This window comes from Hyposmocoma kahamanoa, unplaced genomic scaffold, assembly GCF_003589595.1.
Source record: "Hyposmocoma kahamanoa isolate Upper Pololo Valley unplaced genomic scaffold, ASM358959v1 232, whole genome shotgun sequence".
NCBI classification, from domain to species: Eukaryota; Metazoa; Arthropoda; class Insecta; order Lepidoptera; family Cosmopterigidae; genus Hyposmocoma; species Hyposmocoma kahamanoa.
Window position 1 is genome coordinate 1,063,562 of NW_020653750.1, and position 13,480 is coordinate 1,077,041.

Consider the following 13,480-nt stretch of genomic DNA (forward strand, 5'->3'; position numbering starts at 1 on the left):
GTTTTTCAAATGTTTAAAAATCGTTATAATGTTGTAAAGAAGTCAAATGAAAATAAACGCTGCTACGTTATTCATGTATGAATTGGATTATTATTTTTGGACTGTATGAATAGAATGTATGTAGAGAAAAATGTAATTCATTTTAATTGTACGGAAATATTGTACTGAATCAGTAGCAAATAATTGCAAAAGTTAAGTGGCAGTGGTCGGGACACATTGCCCGAAGAATAGATAGCCGATGGGGCCAAAGAGTTCGCGAGTGGCGACCGCGTAGGTACCGGAAGACGAGGCGTGGACAGATCCCCACAAGGTGGACGGACGCCTTTGAACGTTGTGGAAATCCGCTGGATGCAAGCAACACTAGACCGGTCGTTGTGGCGCTCTTTGGGGGATGCCTATGTCCAGCAGTGGACGTCTTTCGGCTGAAATGACAATGATTGTACTGAAACACAGGAAATAAGCAACAAAGAAGCGGATACTTCATTAAGTTAAAGCAAATTTTCGCCACGTCAATTTTACGTATGTTAATTTCATCGGCAGCAGCGTACATGTCTAGAAGCCAGCTTTAGGTAACACCGTACTGATACAACTCACTACAGATTAAATTTCAGCACCATAGCACATTTTTGCCAGCCTTTAACATTACCGAATCAATGCTAATATTTTGCATTAACAACTTTACATTTAACATTTTTCCCTAAATAAACACGGAACTCTTGCGCAAAGATTAATGTTCAACCTGTTTTTAAATTCTAAGGTGTAGCTTCCAGCGTTTTAGAGAGATATACTGTTCGCTTTAAAAGGCCATTAGTGAAGATTTAAAGAGTACCGCCACTGCTTAAGTCGCTAACAATGAGTCCTCGTAATGGTATTGAGCAACGCGAGTTATAAACACGCTTACATAAAGCTAATTTCTCTGAACGACCATATTTTGCGGCAATTTTAAAATGTTTTTAAGAATTTTTGAGTAGCACAGAAGCGGGTAAAAGAGGTTTAAATTGCCCGTAACAAGGCAAAGAATGATTGTGTAAAAAGAAACTGCCTTTTGCGTAAGTGCAATTTTTCAACATTTTCACATTATGCAGAGTAAACCTACATACAATGTGTTGATTTGCATTCTCGCCATATTTAAGTAATTAATAATAGAAATAATGCTAAATCATCTAAAAATATTTAAAAAATTATTTTGTTTCTATTCTGGGTAATTGTATCTAGTTAAGTTTTGCAAAATGGTCTCAAGTCGCATGCACCACGCAAGGGCAGTGACCCCGCCACCCACTTCACCGAGCAATACGTAATCTTTCTCGATGTGTACATATAATTTTATATTGACAAATTGTGCAAAGGATCTTTTCAGCCGATTTCAAAAACAGGAGGAATTCCCAATTCGACTTTTTCTTTTTCGAATTTTTGTTTTTGTATTTTTTTGTTGAAAAGATATACCTCCATAGTGGTCCCATTTATTTTGAAGAAAATCATTCCCCAAATTTCCCCATACCAACACTTTCAAAAGAAATACTCTATATGTCCACATATATGTATTTTCATTATTACAATTGCGACTCTTCTTCCTCAATATCAAACCAACGAATATAATTAAAATGTGTAGAACAAAAACAATAAAAAAGAAAACAAAATTGTTCAAGTCACGGAAGTCGACTGAAAATCAAAAGAAGCTTAACATTTTCTTAATAAGGTAGATGCTGTTCGTTTAATATCTCTTTGAAGAACCAAGCCAAAACAATGGCATTTGCAAACAAGACAAATGTTTCCGTCGCCCTAGCTGAGTTAATTGAGGCATGGCCTTATAAGCATTACGAGTGCTTGTATTATAGCAAACTTTTGTGTATTTAGCAGAGAAGTTGTAAAGTACGCAATTAGGTTGCTGTTAGAAAACTTTGAAAATCCCCTTATAATTTTATGTGTTAGAGTTTGTGTATTTTTAATGAGCTGTGACAACCTCACCGGTCCGAGTCTTTTTTAATAATCGGTAGCTTTAACAGACATAAAACCATATAAAACCTGCGTTTCGGAAACGGTTAATTAAATTCAAAAACGTATCGATTTTCAATGCACTTGGGATTATCGTGGTCAACTATACACTGAAAAGCAATATAACTGAAATTCCTTAAACAAGATGTTGTTTATTTCTATACCTTCCCTTTTTCATTATCGGGGAACTAGACGTAGGCTGGGATTCTTAAGTTGTGGATATTACAAGGATTCGCACGAAACGTTTCGGTTCCACGTGCATATGACGAACGGCTATGGATTGGAATTCCCTGCCTACAGATTTGTTGTTCCACCATTACATCATCTACATCACATTATTTGGGTGTAGTGAGGAGGTGAAATGCGTTCTTATTTTTGCATAGCATGTTCTGAGCCTATAAAGTACAATTATTGCGGCAATAATTTTAATAATTGCGGTAATCATTGTACGTAATGAATTTAATCATGTTGAGAATAACTCCTTGAAATGTTTTGATAAGCCAATGTTTTTCAGTGTTTCTTAAAAAGTTTTTTAAATTCCTATGCACAACAGTGCGACATAGCTAGAAGATGATAATTTTTATATGACTGTGGTTTAAACATCCTCGGTTGCTCTAAGAAATAGCTTAAGTATTTGGCTCATTGGTAAAACTGGTACGTACAGAATGTACAAAAATTTACCTTTACATTTTCCCCAAAGTGCTTTACTTAGATAAAAATATAATAACGAAATTGGATTCTCGCTTATGTTATAAAAACAATAGGCTTCGCATGAACTTTTTCTGGCAAATATTGATCTTATTTTCTTTTCATATTCTCGTACGAGTGTATTAAAACGGAAATTAACTAGCAAGAAAAAAACTTCAGAATAATTTTTCATAATGTTTTGAAAAATAACAAAAGTGAAGCAATATTTACTTTACTACACCATATTTTTGTTCTAATGGGTGTCTTCACAAATATTCACGTCACCATTCAGAGTACTAGACGGAAGATTTAGTATATTTGCCATAACATAGATATTGCAGCTCCACAAAATTTTCTATGCTCATTTTGGAAATTTGAATGCGTAGTACATAGGTGGTGCATGACATGTTTTAAAATGTACTAAATATAATTATATGCTTCAGAACCAAGCAAGTATGCCGTCGCTTTTGTTTGAAAAATTTGTTTTTCTAAATACCTTCAGGATACGTAGAATATACCTACTCGAACATAACGCTAAATTTGAATGCGATATTTTGATTAGTACGTACAAATTGGCGTTAAAGTGATCATAGGAATAATATTATCTCAGTCTGAATCACTTCACGTAACTATTACGTACTTTTTGACGTACATGGGGCTTTAAGTAATTAAGTTGTTGTATTACCCCTTAAGGGCGTCTCCATTTTATCCGTCTTTGATAAATATCTGAGTCATAAGGGTCATTTGTTGGCATTAGAAAACTGAGTGACAGTAGGCATCAATAGAAATAATGATCGCATAAAATATTTTTTGTCAAAAACCAATACATCACTACTTGTCAAACCGTAATATACTATTCGAAAAATCTCCTTATTATTGAGCATATAAAAGACCATGACAGCAATATTGAACCAATCAAATGGTTTCCATCTATCATAGTTAGATCTCAATCACTATAATGAACAGTAATCCCCGCAGATTGAATTCTGTGTGCCTTAAATAGCTAAATACAAACAAGCGTTGACAACTGTATTTATGTTTATATTTCTCCGTAAGACTCGTTCCGGAATTGAAATTTATACAATTTTGGTTTGCCATTGAAACACCTGGGTGAAAAACTTTTCGCCTCGTATACTTTAGTATACTTCGTATGCGTCGTATACTTCTTAATCAAACAATAATTTAGTAGGGAAATTTTCGACTATTTATTGTTCTTATTTTCTTAAGAGAAACCAATGACTAATTTAAATCAATTTCAAGAAAACTTTATAATGGTAATTCGTCTAGTGGCATAGTTTCTGTTTGTGCAAAACTCGCCTGTGTAAGTACATTATCTACCGCAAAGCACTATGTCTCGTTCTGGAGGATAGGAAGAGCCAGCGCAATCAGTCACAGGACTTAAGATCTTATGTCCCACGAGCAGCAATGCATTTTCGATATTAAAGATACTCAATTAATATCGCTGATATCTTTAACTGACCATCTACAAATCATACTAAAAGCGTGTTATGTATTTCATACGTTTTACCAGAGCGATAGAAAGCTTGTATTATATTATAGGTAATATACAATTTAGTATAGGCACGATTCTAAAGCGTGCTGAAGAAAATTGCTTACCCTTTTTGATGACATAAAGGATAATCCTTTGAAATCGACAAAAATGTCCTATGATCAATACATATTCAGTGACGTCATAATCTTAATGACGAGATACAGTCCTTTGATCCAGAAAGGATTTTATAGGGTAAAACGAATTGAATAACTGTATTGTTAATTTCAGAACCAATAAGGATCATCTACGGTGTATTTTTGTGGATATAATTTTGTTTTATATTCACCTGCTTTAATATGTCTAAAAAGGAAAGATTCTTCAAAATTACTTTGTTATTTGTAACAAACAGTAAGAAAATAATAACAATGTACATTACTTTATGTTGTTCTATTCTATATTAATTCCATTATTAATAAATTGATTGTCACCAAAATGAAACAATATTATTGAAATATACGTGGACCGTTCTCATTTCTGCAACTTTGTTTGTGCATATTAAAAAACGATGTACTTGTATTACTTAGTCAATTCCTATTTAAAATTAATCAAGGTTGTTTATATTAATATGGTTTTTATTTTTATTTACACAATATAAATATTTATTTAAATCATCATTAAGAAAGTGACGAATATGTGACTTCCATGTCGTATGCAAAGTCCAGTTACAATGACACAAATTCAAATTAAATATATTTATGTGTAATAAATAAACTAATCTACATTATTTTACGATAATGCATAGAATAAACTTTCTAAAAAAGACTGAATAATTACAACATAAATAAAATAATAGATTAAAAATATTTTATAAAGTTTGTGCATGAAAAAATTTTCACCTACTTGCATAAACTTATTGAAAGCAGCCATAATTTATTAAATCAGTCAACTACGCAGTCAACAGAGTTTCTGAACAATTACAGACAACAAACACAATGCCATCTTGAAAGTTTTTACAGTTTGTCACTTCCGGGATAATAGTTTTGGCGCACGGACCTTTAAAGTACGATTTTTCAAAAATTAGCCTGCTATTTTGGTCACTTTTGTGTATTACGTCATCATGTTATTTTATTCAATTAAGATCTATCAGACATCATAAAATTATGAGCCATTATAACCGTCATCTAGGCATTTCATCATATTTTATAAATAGAAATTGAGGTCACGAAAAATCGATATTTAAGTTTAAAATTTCACCTCCATGGACGTCACCCACGTGGATTTGCGTTATCCATGGAGGTGACACAATTTCCAGGGAAGTGACAATATAATAATAGACGCTTTTCTATTAACTTAAATAATAATATAACGCACACACTCAACATAGCCGCGCACTAGAGAAACCCTGTGTCGCGGGTGTCGTGGACACACATAGACAACCACAAATTACACCCAAACTCAGGAGACAAATAAATGTAGGCCATACAAATATTTCTCTCGGCCCGTGAATAGTACCTGGGACCTCTGCGTGGCAGTCCTGCATGGTAACCGTTCGGCCAAGGAGGCCGTTAATATAATATCAACGTAATTAATTTGATTTATGTATACTTTAGTAGATTATGGCGCCCACGAAAAAATATTAGGAAGAGATAGACGTAAGAAAAAAATGCAAGAGGAAAATAGGGAAATAGGGAAAAAATGTAAAAGTAGGGTTAAGAGCACGTTAAGCTTGACACTTAAGATTTAAATCCAACTCTATGCCGCTTGGTATAAGAACGGTTCAAAGTACAAAATGTCAAGCTTGACGTACTCTTGACTGTACGTTACAGAAAGCGAAAAGGAGAAAAGAATAAGTATTATCTATTGATCAAATGTCAGAAAGAAAACAGAGAAAGGAACGGCTTAGAAGGCTAAAAATTCGCAGAGATGATAGAACATGCAGGGAAAGCGACATCGAAAATCAACCGATGAACCGATTGCGCATCTTCCTTCTAATTCAAACATCTCCTGCTGGCCCAAGCATACGATCTTGTTCTGTTTCAAGATGTCTTTCATCATCCAGATACTCATCTCCATCACTATTGGTAAATTACTTGCTTAAGAGACTTGTTCACAAAGTGACAGTAGGTAGTTACAACATACCCAAAGAGGATTGGATTGAAGACTACAAAAAGTAATCGCTACCAACATTATTGAAATAGTGGTGAAATTAGCCGAATAGAATAGAGGCGTTTCCGTTCCAAAAAATCATCCTTAAACTTTTTTACAAACACGACTTAGACCAGAAGCGTCCCCTAACAGGCAGTCGATCCTTCAACAACCCTATATGCAAGCACACACTGACGGCAATTATGTCGCGGCATCCTTAAACGTGCCACGGTATCCTTAGGCATGCCGCATCTTTAGGTGTGCTGAAGCATACCGTCGCTACATCGTTGCGTGACGTGTATTGAAAGCTATAGTTGCATGGCGTCAAGCTAAAGGTGAGCAATGGTGACGCGGAGCGTGCGTCCTGAAACCTATCGAAGCATCCTTAAAGCTGCCGAGGCATTCACAATACTGCCGAGACATTCATAATACATCCATAAGGCTACCGAGGCATCTCTAAAACTGGTAAGGCATCCCTAAGGTTGCCGAGGCATCCATAAGGCTGCTGAAGCATTCCGGAGTTTGCCTAGGCATTCCGGAGGTTGAAGGCTCGGCATGCCTAAGCATATCACCGCTTTATTTTGCAGCTACAATCATTATCACTAAAATTGCAACTATAAAGTCATAATCTTAAGGTACATTACTATTCGTCACCTAAAAATCCCTTGCCGTCTCGTCCTATCAGTGGGCACTGGGACTAACTTTATTACGTATAAGGTAATAACATCTTGCTTAGCTGGTGAAAATTAAAAGGCTTACTTTTTTATTAGGTCAAATGACAATAAAAAAGTTCAGTAAACCTTATAGTAATTAGTGTTTTGTAAATTACATTTTATTTAAATTGTTGAACTTTTATAAAGCAGAATATTTCATCATTATTTTTCCATGCACCATGATACACTAACAAGGCCATTGCCTTTTGTACTCCAAGAGTAAAAATTAGATAATATGAAAATGTCACAACATCATAAACTTATTTTGCATTTTCCCAAAAAGTAAAAATTTTGTGTTGGCCACTTTGATTCTAAAAGTGCAAAGTGTTAAGTAAATAATATTGATTATAAAAACTATTATTAGACATACTTGTACCCATGTGACCTGATATTAAAAACAGAATAGAAGACTGTTAGTTAGTGTACCAAAAAAAAAAGTAATAATAATAGAATTTACATAATTGAATATGCCTAATACTTTAAAAAGCCTAAAATTTAATCAATATCTAAGTGATTACGTAAATAAAAATAATTAAGTAAAAAATACGTTTTATTCTACAGTAAACCATACATACTTCATTCAACTTAGCCTAATATGTCATTACCATGGACTTATGACACTTCCGTGGAGGCATGTTTTCTTTTTTCCTTTTTTTCATGAAAACTACAGTGATAATAGCATGAGGGGCCCAAAATCGCTTAAATATGGTGTTTTTGTGTAAGTTTTTAGGCGATAACATAGCACGTGGAACTTTGAAAATAGTACATCCTGTAACACGTATCTTGAAGTGTAGCTTGAAAATCCTAGAATATGGCTTATTGTAATAGGTAATACAAAAACTGGATTACAGTGAGATTCTGGTGGTTATTTTTTAACATATTTTTCTCGGGCTAACCAAACTGGCTTACTACCAAATTTGGTGTGGTTATTTAAATGGTACTTATCTTGATCTTGACACTTATTTGTTTTAAATAAAAGACAAATAACAAATTTAGGAGTAAAAAGTAACTTTCGCCTATTAAAGTACGTTTAATAGGCGAAAGTTACGCTATGTATGTATGTTTCTAACGCATCGCGCGCCATCTATATTTACTGTATGTCGGTAGCTCGGTAACTACTGGCTGATGTAGACATTTAGATAGGTATTTTTTCTTGAAGAGAAATTTAAATCACTTTAAATTTATTTACGGAAATTGTGGCCAAAAGGTTTAGTGACACACAATACGAATCAGCGGTAAAAATACTGTGAATTCTATATTGTCTTTATTTTCCTAAAAGGGCAGGTAGGTAAACATGGTGCAAGGGAATGGTCAGATTGGTTTGTTTAGAATTATAAGGTAGAGAAATCTACGAAAAGTGCTCCGCATCAGGTAGAACCCCAGCTGCCCGACCGATGTTATGTGTGATATCTTGCTCCCGCAATATTCATACTGCAATATTCAATATTCATAATGTCAGCACTACACGCTGGTCAGTTTCTACACCGAAAACTATATATTTTTTTTAAATCTCAACTTCAACTGAGTCACAAGTCTCAGAAAGCCCTCGCGGGCGGCTTTAGCGGCCCGGCGCATCGCGCGCCATCTAGTATATATATATATATGTATGTTTCTAATGCCATAATATTAGTTATCGGACATTTTTTATGAGTCTAAAGGTACAAGTGCTCTCAACTCAAAAAATACATTCAAGTTTTACGAGTACCTACAAATATATTTATACTAAACACACTTTTCGTGTGGTTCCATAACGACGGGGAAAAACAGTAGGCCTAAAAGCGACTATTACCTTATTCCATAGTGTACATAAAGGCATAACTCACTCAACACATTTACTTTCGCATTTGTAATATAACACAATGTAAAATAATACTGCGAATATACTTTAGAAGAAATTAACAATGCATACACCAAAAAATAACAAATTCAATAATGAAGCAAGTTTATGTAAATAATGGTAATCTCTAAATTTCGTAAACATACAAGATAAATACAGTTTGCTAATTCAGAACACGTACAATTAACTACACATGTACTCGTATATAGACAGAGATGTATCCACGACTTCCAAGGGAGGATAGTAAGAATAAGCTTTAAATGTGGCAATTACCATAAATTGTCGGGGCTCACGTATTGCACGTACCTTTTGTAGCTCATTGTCGATGTACCAATTGATCTCGGAAGGGGGGAGGGAGTAGTCGGACGTACAATTCAACAGCATTTGCTCTCCAGGCTTCACTAACTTCGGGGCTCCAATTATCACCGGGTCCTTGTGCGGCATCGCTAGAGGAAACACATTTGAATATATCATCAATACTGATTCTTGTCCATGTAAATTTATTACGAACAATAACTAGATTATGTCGGAATCGGGCAAAGTGTTTAAGATAACTAGAGTAAAGGGAATTAACCAACACAAAGGGTTTTTGAATAGGTGGTTGATACAATTTACATTGATGCGCTGATACTAAGTAACTTCATTAGTGGATCAAAGCAATTCTGATAGCAACGGTCTAGTTTCTCGCCATTATTTAACCTATATTATATAACGTCTTTACGTCCCTCTTTCGGGCACGGGTCTCCTCTAGAAAGAGGGTTTAGGCCATGCTAGTTTAGGCGTTAATTTATATATACAGTTTATTGCCTTGTATATTACTTTTGAAAAATTGTTATAGTCTATGTTGTTAATTGTTTATTTTAACTTAGGTACACATGTATACAGGATGCCCCACGGCAATTGGACACGGAGGAAAATTGCTTTAATTATTTATTATTGTTAATTATATTAATTATTATTTAATTTTATTATTTTTATTTATAGTATCTTAAAAGGAAGAAACACCATGAAATTTACATTTAAGTTTAGGAAAATGAATTATAATGCGCTTTATTGTCGATTTGTTCTTCAAGGTGGGGCTCCAGCTTATAACAGTTGGAGAACAACCGAGTCTCTTAATGAAGTTATCCTTCCTGTGTACCCAGACTTGACTCTATTAGATTTATTTTTCTGGGGATTGCGTCAATTGAGATTTATTAAACAAGATGCAAATTGAGAATGTGAATAAGTTAAATACGGAATTGAGGCATTTTATTTCAAGCATCTATCCAACAAGATAGGAAAATCTATAGACAGCGATAATATCATTAGATCGGGAATTTCCATGTTAACACGAAAATGTGTCATATTTGATAAATTAAATGCAGATACATTGGCAGTTTCAAGTTTGTTTCATTTTAATCTGAACACCATGTATAATACATAGGCCATGGTACCTTAAAGGTTTGACGTGTGAAGTCTCCAACCCGCATTGGGCCAGCACGGCGGACATGGCCTAGACTGAGGGGAGATTGGAGATCCATGTCAGCAGTGGGGCCATAAATAGGTTGATGATGATGATAACTGAACGGTGTTCCTTTAAGTTAAGTTACTATTATGCCCTGTATAATCTGTATATTCTTATTATTTTCTTTCTTTGGTTTGAATATAATCATGTACATATACATATAGTATGTCGTACTACATACTTATTTTATCTTTGTAAGTATTTATCTAGTTTTGCTTTATAGTTTTGCATTACCTGCCGTATTCGTAAATACTTCTTTTATTTTTGTGTTTCCAGGGGGTCTACCACAACCTTTTGAAACAATATTGCTTTAACCTTACATGGACTTTTCGTACCATGACACGCTTAAAGTAAGCTTATTATAATATCAAAACTATAATGTTTTATTGGCAGCTTTGTGACTATTCATTCACTCAATACGTACTATGACGCGACTTTAACATTAAAGTGATATTGTTCTTATGTCAAATTTAGCAATCTTAAAATAGTTACACGAATGCAATGAAAACAATATTATTTTCGATTTTATTGTCTAAATATTGATTTGTAATGATTAAAACTTAATTTGAACTTATTTATTTATATATATCTATTCAATATTTTATTTTATTTTTTATTTAACAGTACATAGGATAATTTCTCACTAAATAAAAATACGCGATGTTTATTTTATAAAATTATGACAGCGACATCTATGTGCTTCTTGGCGACAAGAACAGTTGACACTAGACCAGGGGCGTGCAACTGCCATACATTGAAGAGTTTGATTTTTTGTTTGTTTGTTGCTGCCATCTAACAAACTGACCTCAGAGTTAATAAGACACAGTTGCTTCTATAGAGATATAGATGGCATCACCATTGCATTAAATTAAGGAGAAAACAATTTTCTCAGAAAAAAAACCTGCGTGTAAAGAAACGTAAACGGAAACAGGTGATGCCATACATAAAAATTCCAAAAGTTATCTGACTTGAATGAACGTACCCACTATACGATTTAAATTTTTAAGTTAGAATTTAGAGTCTTGCAGTCTGCTTATTACCATCAAATATAAAATTGCATTTTTAAAATGCTGTAAAACCTTGGAAAGTAATTTTATTCATTGCATTGTTTGACGAATGCGATTGCGTGATTAATAAAATGGTAACACTACGACTTGCTGTGAAAAAAAGTTTCATCCGCGTTTTCGTACTGTTCATTTTGTGGCGTTATAGTTTCAAAGTGTTCAATTGTTGTTTCCTCCTTGAATTACCCTACCTGGCCTGAAATTTGATACTGCTGCTTGCTTCCACATCCGACCCGGCGATCCTAAGGACCTGTGTTTCTGCTTATTGTACCCTACCTGACCTGAAGTTGGACACTGCTACTTGCTTGCATATTCGACCTGGCGCAACTCACGGACTCCGAGACTCCTCCACATGTTACGTACGAAAGTTAAAAAACATGCCAAATAATCCTAAATGCTATTTTGGATGTACGGGTGGCGGTAAGTAATTCTCCATGCTACTCTAAACTGTATCTGAGCATGTAATAGTCTCAAATAAGTAAGACACTGGGCTTGAAATGCTGGTGCAATTAAGAAAGCGGCTCATAAAGAGGCTTTCAAAATAGCGCCTTATAAAAAAATATGTTTACTTTTTGTTTTAAGGACTGCACCAATTTCCCGATTGGGCCAAAGACCGACAAACCGAACGATTTAACAAGTGGAAAACGGTGCTTTTACCAGACACCCAACAAAAAGGCAATGCATACATATTTAATATGATTCGTCTATGTAATAGACATTTTGAAGACTTACAAATCCAAGACCAGTCACCGACTAACAAGAAATGCTGTTCCAACATTACATCTAGGTGCACCATATTTTCTTACTACTTTTTTCCTTTAGGGTACATCTTACAACTGATGTGACGATGATTATTTAAGGCTTTATTTACATAATGTAATAATCTTTTCTAAATAGCTGTTTTCGCTATTCAATATAAATAACTATTTAGAAAAAAAAAGACTCATTGGAATGTAATATCATTTTAAATACCTAATGTGACAGTATGTTCAGATTTAATTTTACACAAAGTGCTCTGTCCCGGCAAGACAGAGCTGGTTTGGGGTCGAATGAATTTTCTTTGTGTTTCTATTGTAACTTGGTATAAAATAATATAAAAGTAGTGTAGTATTTTCACAAAAAAGCATATGAAAATCATGGTAGTAAAATTATCAAGATTTTTCAAGAACAACAATATTTGTTGTGAGACCAGTCTGACCATCAATCTGACCACTGGAAAACAATTAGATTTTTCGCCTAGCAGGTTGTTAGGTGTAGATAAAGACAGAAGTGATTAAACATATAACTATTAATAATTCCTTACAGAACAAACTTCTGCACCAACAACATTAAATGTGACCACTGCAGCTAATCCTGAGGTATCTCCAAGTTGTTCACAAAACTCGCCCCATTCTCCAGGAGCTAATGGTGAAAAGGATGAAGATCAAACAATACAATCACTTAAATACCTGATTACACAAACCAATGAAATATCGCCACCACATTTTACTTGCGAAATTGATTGTTTATTAAATATGACTTCAGAATTCAAAAATAATGAAAATTTATTTGTGTTGCATGCCGAATCAAAAAAATATGTAACAGGTTATATAATTAAAAAATGCAAATCTAAAATTTTTTTAAATTGTAATTTTTGTAACTATGATTTTTGCCGATCCGAGATAGATACTGATTCTTTTAATTACGATGTAGATTACACAAAAAGGTCATTATTTCATCCCAGTGATCTGTTAGTTAGTAGACATTAATGAATGAAATGTATTTTGTTATTGTAGCATGCCTGCGTCAATTTCCCGAATCTCAAAATTTAAAAACAAAAATTAAATTTTACGTGGATTGTGCATGCGATTTTAGTGTAATAACTTGTGTTAAACACAAAACTTAATTTATTTTATGAAAAATTTGGGATGTAATGTGAGTGATTATTCACAGTTGGTGTAATAATGTTAATCGGATTCTTAATGGAAAATTTATGAAATTCGATGAAAATGATTTGATTAAAAAGCAAGCGTTTGATTATTATAATAAACGAAAAAAATAAAA

General features: G+C 33.9%; 1 protein-coding gene across 1 annotated transcript in view; it reads right to left on the reverse strand.

Annotated features, from left to right (window-relative positions):
• The window catches only part of LOC113228518, a 56,815-nt gene that overhangs the window by 5,881 nt on the left and 37,454 nt on the right, over positions 1-13,480 (reverse strand). The window contains exon 4 of the mRNA XM_026461856.1: positions 9,173-9,312. Coding sequence (XP_026317641.1) covers positions 9,173-9,312 — 140 coding nt within the window. The remainder of the gene's footprint in view (positions 1-9,172; positions 9,313-13,480) is intronic.